Here is a 22,625-nt window from a genome sequence, read left to right as displayed (position 1 = left end):
AGCTTTAGCTTTAGGCATCCAATTTTGATTTGTTAGCCATCAATGCTATCAGGTGACCTGTTGTGTACCTCCCCAAATCATGTTAAAGCCTTTCACACTGTCTAATGCACACAACATAACAAAGACAGATGGCCAGCCACTGAACAGGTGGGGACACATTTTAAGGCAAAAGAGGGACGTCTGAAGGAGCAACAAGAATATCAACTTGCATTACTAATCTCAAATCAGTGGACGTGGTGCTGTGCAGGGCTTATTTTTACCACCAGTGAAAGAAGTGGATTTATTTTTGGGGTGAGACTAAATACACTTTTGATTTTCTGCACACTAATCCAAAGCTAATTGTCATTTTATTATATGGCTGCAAAAACAAACTGCTGAAATGGAAACGACTCTTGTCTTCGAGTCTCTGCAAGACACTTTTATTCTAGTAAAAATAGATTCAGATTAATTTAAGTGTATGACGTAACCGAGCTTCACTTTCTTTGACAAGCTTTTCTATTTTAAGCATTTGACCAAGATGCTGTTTTTAGCATATTTGTTGTTTGTGAATGAGACATTTGACTCATCAGTCGCTTCACACGGAGGGCTTTGATTAGTCTAATACCTCTGCTGCATTGATTTTTCTTGAATGTGATGAAAAGATTGTCTCTGCTTAGCGCACAGGTCAACCAGGCTGACTGTAGACGTCATGTCACCTAAGCCTCTGTTGATGAAACAGAGGCAGGCAGCTTGTTCAAGGTGGGACACAACCGTAGGACACAGACACTGCATCCAGGTCAGAAGCACATCCACAGTCATTACTGTGAGCCAGCTGAGGGAGCCTGGATAGCAGAGGAGCACTTCTATACACTCAGTTACCAATTTATTATGTACACATGGTTAAAACTAATGCACTCTAATACAACAGTCCTGAAATACATCCCACCCGTGGCAGTGCTGAAAGTGGGCCGGTACTCACCAGTACACAGTACCGGCACTTCTTCATTTAACTCCTTGGCGTACCATGACTTTTTCTTTCGTACCGGCACTTCTTACAAGCTGCTGGTAATCTTTTCAGCCCTCTCCATATCAGTTTCTCTGGGAGATTCATAATGGCGATTCATAACGGTGCAGCGCCAACGTATTTGCTCTTATCCTCATGACGTATGAACATAACAGCTATGTGGAGAGCATCTGGACGAGCCGACGCACGGCACGGGTGAGGGGGAATGGGGAGGGAGGGTGAGAACAAGGGCGCTGTAATTTATTGATACAATGTTCACGTCCTTTTTGTAAAATAATTAGTGAACTGTTCGTCAGAACTTTTTTTATTTGTGAACAAATATAATTAATCACACATTATTTAAAACTTTTCTGAATCTGCTCTTTTAGGGTAAACATTTCTAGAATTAAATGTTCAGACGTAGGCTCTGATACGTGTAAGTAATAAAATAATTATTTAACTAGTAATAATAATGGTCCAAAATGATGTAAAATTGAACAAGTTTTGCATCAAAAATCTTAAAATGTTCTTGGGGGAGGACCCCAAACCCAATATCTCCTAGTATCTTTTATTCACTGTATAAATTCAGAATGTGTCTCTTTATCCTGCTGCATAATATGTAGAAGCATCCTGACTGGGACACTGCTCCTGAAACCTGAGTGATCTCCTACTATTGGCTACAAATAACACAGGAAAGCACTTTAACTATTAACACTGAACACACTGCCTTAACCCTATGTTGTTCCAGAACCCAGTTGAAACATTATTGGAGTATATTATTATTATTATTATTGGTCCTATTATAGAAGATGTATAGCCCAAGTATAGTAGTAAAAGCTGATTATGACTGACACAGTATAACATGAAAGAAATAATGAATAAATAGGAATAAGTCGCAAGAGATTGCTGATCCTGGCCGATACACCCCGCCAACATGTGAATAAGGACATTGATTTTTTTCCACTTCAAGCACTGACCTGTGGCAAGTGTATTTCATACAATGATCTTGTTGTGAGACACTGTTAAGTATGAAATAAATAAATAATTGCTCACACCCGTTAGTCCCCTTGTAAAACACGGTCGGTGGTGCCATGTGTTTCTATGCAGGACTACAAAAACAACTGAATTTTCCATGAGGGGAACTCTAGTATATAAAAGGATCATTTCTGGTTTCGCGCTACCAGGCCCATAAACCAGAAGTGCCATAAATTGCCTTTTAAAAGAGCGTTACTCACATTCTCTCTGCTCCCGTTCCCTCAAGATGGCGTCCAGCCACTTCTGCTTGTCCTCTGCATGTTTGGCCATGCAGACAAACCACTTGTTTTTAGCGGTGTTGTGGATTTTCCAGCCGTTCGTCACCGTGTAGTTGTTGCTGTGATAGTCCGCTGCAAGGCAAACAAAGTAATTAGTAATTCATTTTTAAAATGGCAGAGATGTCATCGTGAATAGCATTAATATACTTTATTATAGAGTAGGGTGAGCTATATTATTTTTTTTTTCAACATATCAGGCCTTTATTGGAATGGCCTTTAGTGTTACACTTAAAACAAATAATCTCATTAAAATAAAATGTGCTACTGTTAATTATCTCGCTGGTTCACAGTTCTTTCCCGAGCTTGTTTTTCTTTCTCCTCTCGTTCTCTTTAAACGTTTTCATTTTGAGAAAATTAGATAAAAAAACACAGACATGCTCGTGCACTATGTCAACAGTGACCTCAGTGGGAAGTAAAGAAAAGTAGTAATGAGTGTAATCAAATCACACTAGCAAAGATGTTGTATAAATTAGCTTTAAAGTAGGGCTGTCAACCTCCTTCTCGACAAGCTAGTACGACATGGTTGGTACCAACGGATTCCTTTGATTTTCTGTTCTCATATGATGCGATATGATCTTCACTCTAGCTTTAAAACTGAGCCCGCTACAACTTCTGACATATTGATTGCGTTAATGCGTTGAAGAAATTAGTGGCGTTAAAACAAATTTGCGTTAACGTGTTCTTGTCGTGTTAACTTTGACAGCCCTACTTTAAAGTCATCTCTAAATACGATTTAGCACTCTAGCAATGATTTACAAGCCAATTAAAAAGATAAACATGATGCACCGTGAAAGACCGTCTTTCCACTGACTCAACAAAATCTCTCCTCGTACCCCTTTCTAATTTTATCATCCATTTAGCTGCAGGTGAGCAGCTACTGAATAATGAATGGCCGCTGGTAATGGGGTGCATTAGTCTCACGCTCAGAGGTCATATAAATAGATGTGATACTTGAGGCCCCGCAGGGAGCAGCTCCTGCTGATCTGGGAGAGCAGGAAACTACGTTTGGACACATTACTACTGTGTCCAGTGTCTTCTTAACAACTAGGAGGGAAAAGATGGATTCTCGTTAAATTTTATGTAAGTACATGCTGCGATCTGGTGAGGTGGCATTTATCAAGACAGAGAGGTGTATGAGTCAGTGAGGAAATTTGTAATGCTTGCAAAGGTGAACAGCTTTCCACTTTCGTTCACAATAAAATAATCAAACCGGCTGCTAATTGAGTCAGCTTCATCATCTGATCTAAGTGATGTAAGGTAGTAACGTAATATATATATGGAATCAGGGTTATCTGCTATTAGCATTCGCAATAAAAAAAATTGTTTCCGTTCGAGCTTTCAGCAAATAACCCCAGATACTCCAACACTTCATATCTTATACACAGTAATCAGATAACCTGTCTTCTGGGAGTTCACACATGCACGCTTTTTCGATGCGGGACCCCTCAGTTCTGCGAATACGGCCTGTTTTTCTTTGTGGTTTCCCCTTTAGCAGCCTAAATGTGACAGCCAGCAGCCAACGTGCAGAAAAAAAGGTCATGTGAGCTTGCAAAATATTCTGCCCGCACAGAAGAGACAAGAAAAAAAAAGAGGAAACATGTGAGCGAGAGGAAGACGAAATGTTTCTACCAAGCCTGGCGCGGTGCCTCGCAACAAAACCACAATAGCAGAATAAGCTGGCTGTATCACAACAAGCCCACAGATGAGACGTTTATCTTTGGCACTTTATATCTCAACTCATCAAGTTTATTGCCCGGCTCAGTGTTGCTTTTGCACTTCAGATTTGTATCCACGCCTCAACCTGTTACTGCCATCAAAAGGTGGTACATGAGGTAGCGAGCTACATCCTGTTTGAAACTAGGTGCAAGTTAAACACTCCACCCAAACTGTCAACAAGGTACCTGATTCATATCCAACCAGCAGATTCTAAATGGCACAGTTTCATAAGCAAAATTGTGAAATTATAAATGAGCAAAAATTGAAAGTAGTGTTAATTAGGGCTGTCAGTCAATTAAAATATTTAATATTTTTTGCCCGCGGGCCAAACACAAACCTGTTCCATCTTCCACATTTTCCACCTCCATAACCTCAGTGTTGATTCGGCCTCTGAACACATAGAGGGGCCCGTTGATAGACTTGGTCCTCTTGGTGGACTTCTTTCCAGAAACCCTACAAAATTGGGACAACACTGTGGTTACACTCGGCAGGGAAAACATCCGTTGACGCCGGAGCCGCAGTAAGAAAAAGTACTTTCATACAGACACGGCTATGGGAGCAGCAGACACGTGTAGTTGTTTCTGTTTTGCTTGCATACTAAAATCTGTCTACAAAAACAGGAATGTGCACATTTGCTCCAATTTTCCGTGCCTGGCTTCTTCCCAGTAGTAATTTTTGAATGCTTTCTTGTTCCTACTGCTTTGACACGCTGTTGTGGGATGTGTGCTGTATAGGTGCCCGGAGGTTAGCCTTCCTCACCTGGACTTCCTCTTACAGTAAACCAAAAGGTTGTCGAACAGGAAGAAGACACGTTCCTGGATATTGCCTGCTGAGATCTTCAGGAGATTTCCATGAAGCAGCAACTCTGTGCAGATATCGGTCAGGTTGGTGCCCTGAAGAACAAAAGATTGAAAAGGAGATAAGCTACTGACATTATTACTGTAACAAGCATGACACAACTTAAGATGGCAGATGTTTCCGTCACGGTCATGTGCTCAAGTTTATTTTATTTGAGCAGAGCAGGGAAACTCTGACAGCACACTCAGTCTAAATCGGGGAGTTGCAAAGAAAACATTGTTGTCTGTATCAAAACTTGAAGAGTTCACAGCCTCAGCGAAACAATGTGGAATTCAACTTTAACATTGTGAACAATTTTGTTTTCATTCCATTGTCAGCGATCGGAAGGAGTAAACACAGCTGTCCCCCACCCAGCTTCCATTTACGCCCAATTATGCAACACTGCAAAATATTAACTGCATACAGTTCACTGCCAGGACAGTTAGCCTCTCGCTAGTCAATCACTGTGTGACAGGTTACAGTGTTGTCAACACAGAGCTGCTGTTTTACGAGACTGTAAAACACTGTATCGTTTTTTTAATAAAACTCTTAAAATCTGGCGGACCCGGCCGCTATTCAGTCTTTCGGAGGTTGTAGCAGGCTCGCTTTTAAAGCTAGTGAAGCTACTGGCATCATATGAAACTAGAAAAACTAAGGAATCCATTGGTATCAACCATGTCATACTAGCTTGTCACAAAGGAGGCTAGATAATGCTCTAAACTTACACTAAACTTTGGCGAGGAAAAACTGTCATGGCCAATTTCAAAAGGGTTTCTTGATCTCTGACCTCAAGATATGTGAATGAAAATGGGTTCCATGGGTACCCACGAGTCTCCCCTTTACAGACATGCCCACTTTGTGCTAATTCCATGCAGTTTTGGTCAAAAGCCATGCCTTTTTTTGCATGCAGTACAAATGTGTTATTTTCACCTATTCTAAAATGATGTATTTGAATATTTCTGCATACTGGTGTCTCTAAACAGTCTTGGAATTACATAAATTGGGTATGATGGATAGCTGAGACTCTTGTGGATCCAATGAGCCCAAGTCCCCATAAATCACAATATATCCCCTTGTTTACAGTATCGCAATATATTGCAATATATTGAATCGTTTCCCCCTGTATCATGATACGCATCATATCCGCCAGTTTCTTGCCAATACACAGCCCTACTCAACATTACAGCAGGGTTCTCTCAAGCTGGACATTTTCGCAAATTCATAATGTGTAAAGCACCAAACATTAAAGTAGTATCCCCGCAAAACTGTTACCGTGGCCTACATAGCTATGGTTTCCTGTGGGGCTCTGGAACAAACAAAGCTCTTTTATTCTCTTCTCAGGATGTAAAGACATGTACGCGCAGATACATGCCTGCATCCATACGCATAAAAAATATAGCTGTACATGCATAGAGGAAGGAAATACATGACTTATGACATAGTACAGACTGTGGGTGGAAGTGCTTAAGCCTTATTCTGATCCCTGCAGTGAAACCTGATCATATGTTTTGTACCTCTGCCAGGCAAAGAGGAGATTCAGAAATTGTGATATAAAAGCCTCGTTGACTCTCCTGTACGTACTCAGGAAGATGTGTTGTGTTCCTCTGCAGCCCACCACCTTCACAGGACGTGCTCGAGTCTTTCTTAAAAGCCGTTTCTCGTCGGCTATCAAATACACCGCAACTTGTTAAGACCTTTTCTCTTTACGAAGCTACATGAAGCAAACCCACATTACCGGTCTGTTACAGTCAATGGACTGCTAGAGCTGAAATGAGCACAATGTTTCTCTTTTCAACATATAATGCCACATTTTCTGTATTGAAAGGTCTGAATTATATGAATCATCAAAGATCAAGAGGTGTCTGAGAGCGTTCTTTCTCATTTTGAACGTATGTCGGAAATTTAGACAATGAATACTTAGAAAAGTGACTATGAAACCTTTCAGTTCATTTGTTAATGAGGTTATTGACGTCAATCTGGAACTGTTGATTGACCACAGCGTGGTGTCTAATTAACCTTTTCACAAAGTGGCTGAACTTCAGGGCCAATTACTTAACATTATTTAGGCGTCATTAGTTTGAGAAAATCATTTTCAGCGTTTTCACATTTCCAACTAGACAACAGAAACCGCTTTCACTGATAGAGATACACGCATGAGCAGCCGTGCATTCACGTGTTCCTTCCCGATTTGTGGATGACGCATGAAACTATTTCCTGCTATCATTTATAATTCAAAACAGCCGAGGAAATACTAAAGGATTTAATTTAACATGTATTTCCTAGAGTCCATGAGCAGGAGTATCTGCCCAGTGCTATCAAAACAAGGCTACTAAAACATAGAATAAAACAACATCTCATTACTCATTGTTAAACGGATCATTCCACTCCAAATCATCTGGAACTAAATACACCCATGTGCCGACTTAGGCCAACCCCCCCCCCCCTTTCGGCTCGTCGAGTACCCAGCACCCCTCACTGCACATATACATTAGATTTGGACTTCACTGTTGTCTTTGATGTTTCTGACACGGGTCCACCAGAGACCTGTGGAAACCCCCCGCAGGCAGCGCCCACTCTCAAGCGTCCATAATTGATTCCCTTGAGTGTATATTTATGACGGATGTTCATCGCTCCAGAGTTCGTAGAGAGAAAAATGATTCCCCGAGCTTTTTCTTAAGGTGCATACCGACAGGGTCTGGGGAGAGGATCGTGTTTCAGACGATTGATTCAACCTCGTGTTAACTGCACTAACCCGAGGTGGGGGTTGGCATGATCCTGTGTATGAGAATTCAGATGGCGCGCTCGTACCTATATGTGTCCTCTTTTAGCATTTGTAATGTGCGTTTGCAGGCATGTCTACGCTTTCCTGCATTTATAATGTATATGAAAGCGTACAAGTGTACAAATACACAGTGGTGGTGTGTATGTGTGCACGCGCGTGCACTGTGTATCTGAGCAGCGGTAATGCGTCTGAGCCTGATTCGGCACTACTGGCGGCGTCTTCCATTAGAGCTGGGGGTGATTAGCCTGGAGAGTGGCTGGAGAGAGGAGAGAAGAGCAAGGCTAATGCTGTAAGGTTGGAGGCTCTGTGGGGGGGGAGAGGGCAGGGTCGGGGTGAAGTGCCTTTCTGAGCTTCTGAGTTGTTCAGAGGAAAAGAGCACACAGAAATTGCCTGTATAGAACCACAAAAATGACAGTCAGAGGTTTTCAACCGAATGAATCAGACATAAATCCATTTTTAGAAGTGAAAGTTGGATCTTGGCAGCAACTTCATGGCTGTGGTCTGTTTAATGACTAATCTGAGGTCAATAATCATTAATGTTCAAGCTGTTTAGGTCAATCAGTTCAACATTAACCTCATTACCAATCTGAAAGTGACTTGAAGAGATACGACTTGCTGTTAGGTTTGCATCTAACAATTATTTCCACTATTCATTAGTAGTTCCATCTAGCGCTGTCACAGTCCTATCGTGTGAACGCGATAATAACGTGTTAACGCAAATTCGTTTTAACGCCACTAATTTCCTTAACACATTAATGTAACTTGCGATTTTTAATTAAAAAAATAGTTCCTAAAATGAGTCTTCTATTTCATTGTTTAACTATCAGTCCAAAACTGAAATATATTAAATTTGAAATTGTATGAAACAGAAATGCAGCACAAGTCTTCACATTTAAGAAGCTGGAACAGGAGAACGTTTGATAGTTTTGCTGGAAAAAACGCAGTTTTTTTCTCAAAATAATTGAGTACATTTCTCTCGATCTTCTGCTCTGTTGATTGGCTAATCGCTTCAGCACTACTCGCTGTGGTCTCGGGTTAAACTAGAGACGTAAAGTAAAAGACGGGGGACATCGTGGTGGCTAAAGCACAAACCATGGAACAGAAAGATGATTGATTATTCATCACAAGAGGGACCAGAAAATGTTCTGTTTGGTCTTTTTACTGTCAATATACCCAAGCTAAATAACCAATTACCAGGGTCAAATTGTGACATTTTTCTGAGGGAAAGGGAGAAGAGGGGTCTGTTTTGGCAAGCAAATAGTGGGATGTCCCAGTGGGGCCCACTCTCTGGTTCCATCCTTCAAAAGGTCCCCTCATATAACCCTCCCAGTGCATGTGAGACTAGAGCTCTGCTTCCTAGGTCTCTTCTGATTGGGCAGTATGCCTGTTGGCATCCCCCGTGGCACCCTGTGTGGGTGGATTGTCCCATTGGTGCCTGCTAAGACAAGGCCTCTGTTGTGGTGGGTGAGGGAGGCGTGAAAAATGCACTGGACCCTTCGCTCGGCTCCCAAGCCCCGTCCATGGCCCCTGTGCTCAGAGCAGTGATTTGGCTGCAGAAGTGTCCAACTCTTAAGATAGATGAAGGCCGTGGTGGTTGAGGTCTCTCTAAAGTAGGTTTGGTTTTGTTTGTAGTGGTTATGTTACAGGACTTTCGTTTCTTCCTTTTGCAGAAACCTTGTACGAATCAAAATTGCTCTGCTCTTTCTTTCCTTCAATTTTTACCCTCTGAATGTCACAGCACTGCCCCGAGCCATTTAGTCACAGTCTTTCAGCTCTCAAGGTTTCACCTCTCAAACAAGCAATAGCTGTTGTCCTGTCAAACTGATCTCTGTCTTACCTCCATGAATACTGTCTTACCCTTTCTCAAGGTACATCCAAACTTTTAAAACGTTTGAAAACGGCGCTGACCCAGTTTTGGGTATAAAACTCCGGGGTTGCGTTTTAGTCTTGACGGACAGAAACAAAGACCTTTGAAAACGATGACGCAGACATCCCCGTTCGCTTCTTGACTGGGTCGTATTAGTCATGACGTGTCCTTCCCTGATTCGTCACAAATAAGATAACGAGTTACAAGCGTTGCTGACCTTCTGGTCTATGCTAGCAACTGTTAAATTCTGCATTTTATAATGCTACCACTGCCTATATGCACAGGAGGCCAGCCATGATCCGCTGAGTTACAGACGTCTCTTTCCCAATGTAAGTCTATGGGAAAAAGTATTTTTGGGCCCAATGGCATCACGTGACGAACACGGAAGTTGTAGTACCGCCGTTTGGCCACTACCAAAACTTGCTTCACAGCCCGGCGCTCTTCCCGGGGGGCTTGATGCCCAGTTTATGTGAATGGTCATGTGATATGTGTTTTCAGGCGTGGTAGTATGGATGGAGATTAATTCTGAAACGGCCCTAAAGCGCTTGTCTGGACGGAGATTGTGCGAAAACACATTAGTGTGGACGTAGCCTCATTCCCTCTCACTCTAAAGTCCTTCTTGCTCTCACCTCCCAGCCCTCGATGTGGGACTGCAGCTGTTCAAGCGCCTCCAGTTTCTCCATCTGCCTCTTGGTCTCATTGATGTTGGAGCAGACAGCCTTCATGGCTTGCAGAGCCTCCTCCACTGCGGGGTAGTCGGCGTGCTTCTTAGGGGTCCGCTTCAGCAGCTCCTAGATTGGGGAAGGGGGAGTTTTAAGACAAAAACTGTAGAATATCCAGAAGGAAGCACATAGAAAAACACTTTAATCTTAGAGCAGCATAAAGTTCTGTGACCTGTAGTAACCTCTTCTACATCCCAAACTCGCCACCCACCACCCCTGCAGTTGACAATATTAGTGCGGGGAAAAGATTTGGTGCCTTGAAATGCCAGGAGGTATAAAGTTTTTGCGAACAATATAAAATGAGTCAACACAGACATTATGATCTGCACTAGCTATCATGTTAGTTTGGTTCTTTAGATTGTCTGTGATATGTCAAACAAAGCTGGTGTTATTATCTGATGACAACATCATGACGTCAGTGCAGCAGTTGTACGGTACCTTCAGCAGCAGAGGGTACTTGCAGATCCTCTGAATGGGGGTGAGAAGGTAGCCCTCAAGGGGAATATCTGTGCTTTTCTTCCCTCCGAGTAGCATACAGTGCTGAAGAAAAAACGCAAAACAAACAATATTATATACCAATGTTCACCAAGGCACATTAAATAGTAAAAGAAAAATGATTATGTGTAGCATCACACGGAAAGTAGAAGATTCAGCCTGTCTGAAATGCAAGAAGTACGTAGTAAAAATAAAAGGAATGGATAAACAGAAAACCTCTTAATGTTTTATCAGTTGCACATCACACTCTTATATTTAAGTTAGGTCTGTCAAAGTTAACGTGATAATAACGCGATAATAGCGCAAATTAGTTTTAATGCCACTAATTTCTTTAAAGCATTAAAGCTATTGATCTTTCGGAGGATATAGCGAGCTCAGTTGTAAAGCTAGAATGAAGATAGATGTCACACCAGCTTGTCGGGAAGAAGGCTAAATTGCGCTCCTAAACATATAGCCATTATCATTGTTCTATGAGTACCCACGAGTCTCCCCTTTACAGAAATGCCCACTTTATTACCCAAATAATAAGTTGATTTTATTACCTGATTACTTTTTTAATCAGGAACAAAAAATCTAATATTTCTTCATTAGGTCTTGTTTCTTCATCTTGATTCAGTTACAGAGTAGAAGAAGTCCATTTAACTTTTCCCCTTGTTTTTAATTATCCAACACATCACCGGTCTATTTTAGTACATTCACAGCTGTTTTCATCGCTGTCTCATACCTCGTGTGTTTTTTTCAGCAATAAACAGACTTTAATTGACTATTGTTGTCATTTCCATTCAGTCACAGTCTGTTGCACCGGCAGCAGATCTATAACAGGTCCAGGTGCAGAAGAACAATCCGTCTCTGTTTGTCTGGGAGCAAAGCCTTAGGTGTGCTACATTTTCCATATGTCCACTACGTTATTAAATCTGTATGCAGACTGAGACATGCTCTTCATTACTAAAAATAATGCATGTGTAGTTATGGAGCAAATGCTTCGCTGCCACTGAAATAGCATTTGTGTATTCAGTCTATTGAAAATGAATAAATATTGATTTATGCTTCATTATATTACAGTATAGGGAACTACTGCTGTTACCATAAAATTATTTATTAATTTAATTAAATTGTTACTTGACTTCTGTGACCTCTCCGCACAACCTTGATATTTGAGATTTAGATTGACACGGGTGCATTTGAACTAGGGCTGTCAATCGATTAAAATAGTTCATTGAGATTAATCGCAAATGAATCACACTTTTTTTATCTGTTCAAAATATACATATATAATGTGCAGTATTTTCTATTGTGTCTTGTTTTTATTTCAGTATCTCAATTCACGTGAATGCTTAGTATGTGTGTATGTGTGCGTGTATGTGTGTATGTTGGTAGCACTTATTTTATGTTCACCAAAAGATCATTCTCTTTCTGCTTCTCTCACAGGAAAACAACAGTGAGGAGATTAAAACAAAAAAGACTTCAGTGGTATTTTTTAAGATGGCTTATTTATACACACAGCTCTATATCTGTAACTATACTACATGCCTTCTACTGTGCCCACTGAAAAAAAAACTCCAAAACCAACTAAAGGATCACTGAGAAACCTCTAAAATGTGTTCTCATTCCCCGGAAGATTTGGTCTTTAAGAAACTGCCCCCCAGAACCAGTTGAAAGGAAGGGTTTTCTTCAGAAGTGGAGGGGGGGTTGCAGTTATAGTCATGGTCTCTCTACGCCTTGTATTTTGTAGGAGTGCAGCCTGTCAGTATGCTATGAGCTCATGGGATGGGATGAAAGATCAAAAGCAGCCGTGCAGATAAACCACTTGAGTGTTCTCCAGTGGGAAAGAAGGCAGGAGATCAGTTTAGAGCATTATAATCATATGGCAACTCCTCTCACAGAGCAGGAGAGAATGCTGGGGGGATTTTCTGATGGGAAAATGAGCAGCAAAAATGCAACTGATCACGAATGCAGAACACTGGGATTCCAGAGAATCCTAATGTACTAATGCATTACTCACTCAAACCACAACTTCTATCTAAATCTTCCCTGACTTCCTTTTCTTCTTTCCTCTCATCTTCTGCTTATTAGTAATCTGCCAGCCTAAAGCCAGAATTCCCTCTGCTCTTCACTCTGACCTCCTTTTGCTTTCGCTTCACTTCTCTCTTCTCTTCCAACGCAATTAGCACTTCATTTCTACATACAATTTCAGAAGCCCTCTTCATTGTGGGATTCAATTAGCATAAAAATAGTTTAATCCGGAAAAAAAATGAATTAAACACAGCTGAAAAGACGCCGACGGCAATACATGCTACACTGCCATTAATTTCTATGACATAAATTCGCAATGGTCTCCACTTCAAGAATTGAAAAACTTTCATTCTGTATCATCTGCTATTCTATAGAAGAATCACATATCTTCTTTGTCAACTTCTTAAATAGAACATATTTTTTCTAAATTAAAGGGAATCAATCTTGTTTCTATTTTGCTCTCGGTTGCCACTCAAAGCACAAGAGCTAGTCCAGTGTTTGAGATTATACCGAGCAGGTCCAAAACCAGATGTTGTGTAGTGATTTTATTTTGGAAGCGTCAATGTCGCACAAGACCTAACCAATTAACCGCCGCATGACCGGGCCAGGAGAAGCAGGAAGCCAAAGCACACAGCAACACTCTGATCCCACTGTTTCCAGTCCCGTGGGTCAGAATAATGCCATGGAAGCAAACCATCAGGCAGCGACAAGCGCAGGGCTTCAGATCTCTCGGCCAATCCCAGACAGGCTGCCAACACTCCACAGCTGGCTGGCCCAGTATCTGCGGATGATTTCATTGGTTCGGCCCCCTCGCTCAAAGGCCCCGTCGACATTCTGAGTTCATTGTCCAGGGCCCAGAGGTTTGGGTGTCAAAACACAGAAAACAGCTGGCGGCGGAAACACTACAAGAACGACACAAAAGTGACCTTGATGGTGGCTGCATCCTGTCCGGGCAGGAAGAACCCCCCGACCTTTTTATTGTTTCTGCCCTTTATTCAAGTGTTAACATGGAAATGGAGGTGATATGATGGAAGGGAAAATGAGGAGGAGGATGGATAGATGACAGAAAAAGAAATAAGCGAGAGGAGACTCACAAGAGGAAAGAAATGTAGGGTAAACATACAGGAAAGACAATAAGGTGCGAGTTGGGTTATATGAACAAACACAAGTCTGACCACCACTAGAGGAAGGATACATAAGACTCATGTGACATGAAATAATGAAAACATGGAGATTTTATACATAATTAAGAGGAGAGACGTCAGAGTCATAGTGAGAAGAGGAAGGAAGCCCATAAAAATGCGGAAGAAGGAAAAACTCGATGACATGTGGAGTGGCGAAGCCAGGGCTCCAGATTAACTTTTTACATTGGTTGCACTGGTGCGCCTCACTTTTTAATTTAGGTGCATCCAAAAATGTTCATTGTGCCTTTTAGCGCCACAATAATACATTTTAAGCATTTTGTCAGTTCCCATAGACCTACTGTACATTAGGGATGCCACGATACCAGAAATTTTGTACTCGATAGAAATACCAGTGAAATTCCATGATTCTCAATACCAATTTGATACCACGATAAAAAAACAATTAAAACAATAAATCCCATGTACTTCAACATCCTCTCCTTTATTACCGTTTGCATACTGTTTTTTGTTAGGAAGTTAAACAGGTCATAATTCCCTCTCTATTATCTATTTTAAATTGCTGTGAAAACATCTCCTTCAAACAACTGGATTCATTCAAGTTTCTCACCAAAAACTACATTTTACAAGATTGCATTTGAACACATCATGATAACGTTTGAATTTACCATAGCCCAATACTCATCTTTACTGAATAGAACCTGAACGCATCATAATGTGAATGAATAGCACCTCCCGTTAAGCTCTCGTCCTGCTGATTTCAACGCAGATTTGTTGTTCACAATGCAGCATCATCAAGGAAAAAATAGGGTGGGTCCCCTGTACGCGTCGATAGTGAGTTTACCAGTCTACCTACGGCACCGTCAGGTATCCACATGTTTACATAATTACGTTGGTACAAGAGAAGGGCTGCACAATTAATCAAATTTGAATTGCGATCATGATTTTGGCTTCCCACAATTAAATGAACATGATCAACTGCGATATTGAAAACTCTGCTGCATAAATCAAGCGCTTCCTAAACTAAAGCTCGAAGTTTGTAACAACTGCAAGTCTAAAATAAGCCGTGGAGGAATGACCTTATAAACATTTGGAACAACTAACTTAATCAGACTCTTGTTATATTGTAATTCATTCCCATGATGCTGCTCAGAGTAATCACAGTGACCGACTCATCTGGCAACAGATCAGTAAAAATGAGTATCGGGTGATCGTAAATTATAATGCTATTATGATGCATTAAAAATTTCATCTTGTAAAATGTGGTTTTTGGCGAGATACTTGAATTAATCAAGTTGTTTGAAGGAGATGTTTTCACAGCAATATAAATAGATATTAGAGAGTGAATTATGACCTGTTTAACTTCCTAACACTAACTTATAAATACTAGCTTATAATATATAATTAAAACTATGAATGCCAAGATTCTTTTTAATTAAAGCAAAGATTTTGACGGTTGGAATGTAGCACAACATGGAAGGGACAAAAATATTTTGTCCCTAAAATCTATGATCGTGATAACAATCATGATTTTCATTTTGGCCATAATCGTGCAGATCTATATAAGAGTAGTGTAATGTAATGTGTGTATAGCAAATGAGTGGTCAAGTGACAGAGAGAGAGAAAGATGCGCTGAGAGCAGATCTGCATTTTGAATTACTGTTATGTTTTATGGTTGTGATGTTTCTCGAGGAGGTGTACAGGACGTGGTTTCACACATACACACACGGAGAAAGACGTGTGAGGCGCACCAGCGCGTCAAATGAAAATGTTTTTGTCACACTCGACAGATTTTTGGTTGAATATGAGACCAAAGCGGTTGCACTCTGGAGCCCTGGAAGCAATGAGAAGAAGATAAGCGGGACAGAGGAGAGGAGCTGTGGCGACTTACCAGCAGGAAGGTCCTGATGTTGGGGATTTTGTTTAGCTCCATGAGAAGTCGCAAAGCCTTCTCATGGTTACTGCAGTACTCGCCGTACACTGAGAAACTCTCCCTCTGCAAGACAGGAGAAAAACACAGGTAAGGATGGCAGACCAAGGACTTGATGCCACATTTTACTAGTTGGCAGCCTTGAAGGGTCCACAGAGACAACTGACAGGAGGAAAGATTCACAGTGCAGAGCAGAAGCTGGGGAGAACGCTCCAGTTACTAAAGTCTAATGACATTCAGTTGTACTATCGCAAGGAAAGTGGTGGATAACTGCACTTCCACAGCTGTCGTCATGGCTTATCATTATTAGTAGTAGCAATGTCTGCTATGCCGGGCTATCGTGGTGATGTGTAACTGCAACAATGATTAGACAAAACTACTGAAAGAATATAGACTCTCATAAAGCTTTAATATGTACTACAGTATTCCTCCACACCATTTGACGCACTTCTCTTTTTCAAAGTAATCCGTCATAGTGGGTAAAAAAAAGACAGCATGCCAACACAGCACACTTCCTTTTTCCTAGCTGATAGCAGCACACGGTGCCACAAGACAAAACAACACCAGCACCACAATACAGAAGCTTTTGTTGAGCTGTCAAGTTAGTTTTCTTTACCATACGTAATATGACACTCGGGCAAGTGAATACACTGTAGCTTGAAATGCATTATTCATGCAGCATAACAATGTATACACAGTATCACAGCTGCAGTTGAATTTACACCCTGAGGCCTATTGTGTATTCTTGACCGTGCTGCAGTAATTGGGATGTGAAACCATGTGCATGGTGGGGCCTAAGCTCGCGGTCTAGAAACTGAAACTGTCACCTGAAACAGCGTAGTAAGTGAAATCCAAAACTGCAGGTGCTCGGACACCGCTTTCAACTTTAACTGCTGCTGCCCGGAGGCTTAGCATCTAAAGCTGGCCTGATAATAATGCTACAAAGGAATCATCAGTATCCAGCCATTGAGACCAATCAGCCTAAAAGAGTTTGATAGCATATTTGGATAATCTTATGAGTTCCATAAAATGATCATCTTTGACAACACCTTTAAAAATACAAATGGTTACCAAGGCAGCATCCTGTACAGGCACACATGTGCTAAAAGAATCATGCGTGTGGTTTTACAACCACACACACAAACTCAACTACATACAGTGTCACTGCTGAGTGCGTGTGTCTGTTTTACATGGTAACCCAGCTGTGGTGGCAGAAGCAGCCAAACAAAGCTAACAGCTCTTTTAATAGAACTCTGTGTCTCTGCTCAGTCCCATTCCCCTGACCAGAAGGAGCTGAAAATCTTTTGTAGATGTGTAAAACAAGTGAGCAGCACAATATAAACAGTGAGCAGTTTTTTTTACCACACAGGCAGGCAGGAACCCAAACACACCCAAAGCCACGTTTGGCAGGGGATTCCAGACCAAAGCACCACTGGGGAGCAACAGCTGGGCCGGCATATGGCGTAAAACCCCAGATACTGTCAGAGTGAGTTAATACACAGATAGAGGAAGAGAACACGGGGGGGGGGGGGGCAGTACTTTTAAATACCACTTTAGTCTGTTTGTTCATGTGGACATGTAAAATTAATAACTGTAAGAGTCTGAAAACAGCATTTTATTCTAAATGCTTGCCCATAATATGGACAAAGGACTATACTGGTGTTTCTGCTCATCTACTAAAAATCATTTACAGCAGTGATTCTCAAAGTAGGGTCTTAAAGTTTAAGCACTTACTAAAGTTTAAATGTCTGGATTTATTAGGACTATGCCAGTCTTGCTACTGTCATTTTCTGAAAGCTATTAAGATCAATTACTTGAAATGTAGGAATGTAGTAAACAAGGTTGAAAATTAGAAGCAGCTACCAGCTAAATGCTGGTGAAATATGCAAGTGGCTGCTAGATTGGCATCACTCACTAGCCACAATGGCAGGTGGACAAAGGGAATTTCCAAACCCTGGTTGAGTAAATGCTGTCAAGTTGAGTCGATATGCAATTTGAATAATATCACCCTCCGTTTAAAGGTATATCAGTGGTATTAACATTCAATAACATTGCAAATGTCCCCGCTGTGGGACTAATAAGGGATTATCTCATTTTATCTTGACATGATTCAAAGTGAAATGTGTTTTTGTTTATCGCTATAAAACAGGTGTGAAGTATTTAGGTTGAAAGGTTTTAGAATACAAATAGTTCCGATGAAATCTAAGAGTACAATCATAATCTTAACCTATGTTCCGATAAAGAGAGTGTCCTCGAGAAATGTTCTCCCCTGTAAGTTTGATAACCTCTGATCTACAGTATATTTAACAAAATTCATTATTCCCATTTTCCAGACTTCCATTATGTCATTGGTTTCCATTCTATTTGGTGCAAAAGATACTCATACTGTATATCACCGTTACTATCTGTAATGTCCAACCTCCATAACACTAACTATCTTGTCATTTGCAAATTACTTCATCAGCTAACGTTACGAAGCAAAACCGTCCCGAGTCCTTTACATCGAAATCAATCCACAGGCTGTTATATAGGCAACCGAGAAAATCGGAGAAGGTCTCTGTTTTTTCAAGTTACATTACAATCTGTTCACACATTGGCAACACAAAGCCATTAATGCATGTAAATTGTTACATATAGTACCTTTAACACTTTGTCATAAAATGCATGCTTCATAATTGAATTCACTGAGACCACTCTGTTAGCTCAGCAGTCCCAAACCTCTCGAGCAGAAACACAGACATGCAAAGTATTATGACAATAAAGTTGATTCTGGCTCGATTTAGTCCACAGCAAAACGCTACATCATCTAGCAACAAATTATGTTGGCTGGCCAAATGCACCAAATATCAAATACCTTGTAATATGTGGCAAAATGTGATGTGAATGTGAATTTTGCAGCTTCTTGTCATGCTGTTTTCTTGGAAAACATATTAGACAATGGTATGCTTTATAAAGCAGTTGACGGAAATGTAAATTGCACATAATTTGTGGGGTTAAAACATGGTAAAAACCACAGCATGCTCCTTTAAAGTTTTACTCTGGGGGAGGCTAAGCAACTTTAAGCAAAACTCTAATAGCTTGCTATTCATGACACCAGTAATGTAAACAGAAATATGTCTTCTGCCTGTCTGCTCTCCCCAATTATTTAACCAGGGAGATCTAGCAGCGACTGCAGTGAACATGCCCAGACTGTTAAATCCAATAGCAAACAGGAAGACATGTTTCCATGCGTCAGAGCGTATCCCAAACAACTTGTTGAGGTTTCTTGTACTTGAATTATGCTGTTCCAGGCTATGTCAGAAAGAGAAGAGAAAAGCAATACATAGTCCAACCCACCGACAGAATACTTGAGCAGGGAGTGTTTAGGGACATGTAAATGAAGCAACTGTATATCAGTTTACACACATGCTCCTGGATGTGGTGGCACGTCAGTAGCTGAACCTGAAATAACCATTTCAGCTCTCAGTCGCCATCATCTCCCACAAACAGCAGGCCTTTTTTTTGCAGCTATGTTTACAACCAAAGCCCTCTCCGAGGTATTTCCTTCTCTCAGGTGACAACTAGTCAATTCAGGCACAACTAAAATGTCTTACCAGGGCCAAAACGTGAACCACAGAGTCAATTTTAAACATCAGGACTACTCTGAAAGACATCAGTTGTCCCCAGAATAGCTCAAAGACGTGGGTTGTCCCCTTTGATAAACATAAGTCTGTATTTGAATTCGTCGTCATTGGAATGTTATTCCGGAGGCTAGATGAGAGGGTAGTATCACACACAGAGGAATCACATCGAGTCAAAGCATAATGGGTGTAGTTCAGAAAGTGCATAATGACACGACTGTTGCTTCTTGCACAGTGCTCGTGTATACACTCCCAGAAATAGAGCAAATATTGATGTCTCTGATTTCTCCTCCTAGAGTCACTTTTTCACCTTTGCAAGGTTTAAATGATCTCGTGCATGCCGTGATCTAGAAACGAGGGCTAAGGTTGTGTGTGTGCGCGTGACTCGTTCCAAATTCTAGCCTCAAGTTAGTAAGAAAAATGTTATTTGGTTAAAAATGTCCTATATTCATTAATAGCATCTGTATACTGCTTAAGAAGAGTTACGATGAAAAACTGGTTATTTTAATTCATGCATTTGATGTTTTATGTAAACTTTGAATTGCCTTGTTGCTGAAATGTGCTGTATAAATAAAAGTGACTTCAAAAGAAAAGGCTGGTGCACTTTCTTTTTTTTTGTTTTACATCTGCAGCCTCCCGAGCCATCTTGGCAACATCTGACTTTGAATAGCAATGAATCTTCCCATTTTTCTTCCCTAACTGTGAGTGGCAGACAGTCTTGTGGAACAATGCGGGAGGTTAATCAAATCCCAGTCATGGTGTTGACCTGTGGTCGAGGTCAAGGGCTACGGCTGGAGGGCGCCAGACGGGGCCGACCGATTGGCTGAGACGCGTCAGCGTCGAAGGAGACAAAGGTCACGGGCTGGAGAGGGAAGTGTAATGGATATGCAGGGTAACACTTTCCCCCCCCCTATTTAGCATTTACAAGCAGTGTATAAACATTTAACAAACACATGATAATGTAGTTGTAAGCAAATATAAGGAGATGTTGAAGTGTTTATTATATTATATAGTATTTGTCAACAATTATAACTTCTCTTGTGAAGACATATTTTACATTATTACAACTGTTTTACTATATTGCCATTCATTATCTGGTTATAAAGCAGCCTCCACTTGTTGCGCTCACAGGAGGAGTTTTAGTTGTTGATAAATTCATTAATAACTTTTAAACAACTTACAACTACACCACAGTGTGTTATAAACCATGTATTGTTAACTAACTGATTATAAATTATAAATAGGGGGACTTTAAGTGTTATTATATGTAATTATTTGCCAACAGTTGTGATTGAAATTTAACAATAATTCAATGGAATAGTTTGGGAAAATGCGCTTATTCGCTTTTTTCCCAGCATCAGTTTGTTGTTGGTTTTGGTATTATCAATAGCCTTCTACTTTGAGTCATTCATCAACCAAGTTTTTTTAAATAAATGTAAAGATTTTCTGCTTTTATCTTTTTATATTATTGTAAGTTAAATATCTTTTCTGCTTTGGCCTGTTGGCTGGACAAGACCAGCAAAGCAGCAAAAGATATTTGCATAAAGCAAGCATATTTGTCCACTCCCATGTTCATAAGAGTATTAAATACTTGACAAATCGACCTTCAAGGTATATTTTGAACAGATAAAATATGTGCAATTAATTTGCGATTAATCGCAATTAATTATGGGCAATCATGAGATTAATCACGATTAAATACTTTAATAGATTTACAGTCCTGGTTGCAACCCTAAAACGTGTATAAACATCCAATGTATGTATATTTATACTGTACATTTATTTTAAATACTATACATAGCCTCAGTTTACATGTACATTTTTCACGCAACATTGTAATCAGTTGAACAGAACTATACTAAATACTATTTAAAATCATTATATCAATACTACAGAGAGTTTTGCTTTATTACTATGACTCTTCAAATCAATATCCAATACTAGTTTGAGTCACAAAGGTTTCTGTCCTGTCACGGCACTGATTTAGACTTCAAGTAAACTGAAATTATGAAGAGGCCGTGGCTATTGCTCTTAAACATATCAGTTCAGTTAGGAATCCAAACACCTGCAGCTTTCCTATTACCCATCCAGTCTATCCTCCATATGTCTCCCAGTCTGACCTCTATATCTCTGACCACAGAGCGATGGAAAAAGCCATGCGGGCCTCCTTTAATCAATTCTCCACCCTGACAGACTGCATGACCGTAACGCCTCACACATGTGTGAAGGTACATTTTGATGAGCCAATTCAACAGCTATGCACAGATGTGATTACATGTCATTCATGCTACCGACAGGTAGTGTACAGATGATTATTGATTGTTTCATTTCACTACAGAGGGGTGGTGTGGTACATTATATGGCATGCAGGTTGGATTTTTGGCTACACGGACATCTCTCAGAGGCAAAACCTGCTCTGGAGACAGACACTATGTTAGTGGTTGAGTTTAATCTTGCTAGAGCCCAAGATCCACAGATGTTTTTACGCTCATATATTAGATTGAACCTGGGTGAAAGAGCGAGGGGCAGAACCTTCTGGGTTTATTGGTTCTCCAACAAAGAGAATCTTTTTCTGTCTTTGAGGAACTGAAATTTAAATCTAATGGGTGTCCTGCAACACTGACTGTAGGCTGATGGAGCGAACTGATGGTGGAATACCTAGCTGAGGTGTTCTGTGCCTCAGTGAAAGTGTATTGAAGACAGTTTATCGGAGAGAGACAAACAGAGTAGAGCGAGAGAAGGAGCTTTCTATTGAGTGCTACCAGCAGAAGCATTGTCCCCTCGCCGAGTGACACACCATCTCTTCCTCCTCCGGACACAGACCCTTCTTTGTTTGTTCCCTGGGGCCAAACGAGTTCAAACAGAGGGGAGCGGAGGGGGTGAGGAGGGGTGGGATTGCAGAGCGGAGAGGAATCTTTGGATGGAGGGATGGAGGGGCAAAAGAAGGAGATGGCAGAGACAGAGACACAGACTGATGAAGAGGGACTCTTTTGGCCTGACAGGATGCAGGCCTGTTTGGAAAGGAGGAAAGGCAAAGGGAGGGAGGTAGTCTGTGTGTGTGTGTGCATGTGTGTGTGTGTGTGTGTGTGTGTGTGAGGGGTGTTTCATGTGAGAAAGAGAGAATTAAGGGGTATTTTCACAGCAGGCTTTGCACGCTTTCGCTGCATCTGTGGTTACGGGTAGCCCCATGAAAAGAGTTTGTGTGT

At 40.9% G+C, this 22,625-nt stretch overlaps 1 protein-coding gene across 3 annotated transcripts in view; it reads right to left on the bottom strand.

The window, feature by feature from the left end:
* Positions 1–22,625, bottom strand: part of prex1 (phosphatidylinositol-3,4,5-trisphosphate-dependent Rac exchange factor 1) — a 110,262-nt gene that overhangs the window by 61,939 nt on the left and 25,698 nt on the right. For all 3 annotated transcript variants that reach the window (XM_037774119.1, XM_037774117.1, XM_037774118.1), the window contains exons 4-9: positions 15,761–15,865; positions 10,658–10,759; positions 10,127–10,288; positions 4,771–4,904; positions 4,349–4,464; positions 2,218–2,367 (exon numbers count right to left, since the gene is read on the bottom strand). In XM_037774119.1, the coding sequence (XP_037630047.1) occupies positions 2,218–2,367; positions 4,349–4,464; positions 4,771–4,904; positions 10,127–10,288; positions 10,658–10,759; positions 15,761–15,865 (769 nt within the window). The remainder of the gene's footprint in view (positions 1–2,217; positions 2,368–4,348; positions 4,465–4,770; positions 4,905–10,126; positions 10,289–10,657; positions 10,760–15,760; positions 15,866–22,625) is intronic.

Source organism: Sebastes umbrosus, chromosome 6 (assembly GCF_015220745.1).
Source record: "Sebastes umbrosus isolate fSebUmb1 chromosome 6, fSebUmb1.pri, whole genome shotgun sequence".
Taxonomy (NCBI): Eukaryota; Metazoa; Chordata; class Actinopteri; order Perciformes; family Sebastidae; genus Sebastes; species Sebastes umbrosus.
This window is presented reverse-complemented; position numbering and strand designations above follow the sequence as displayed.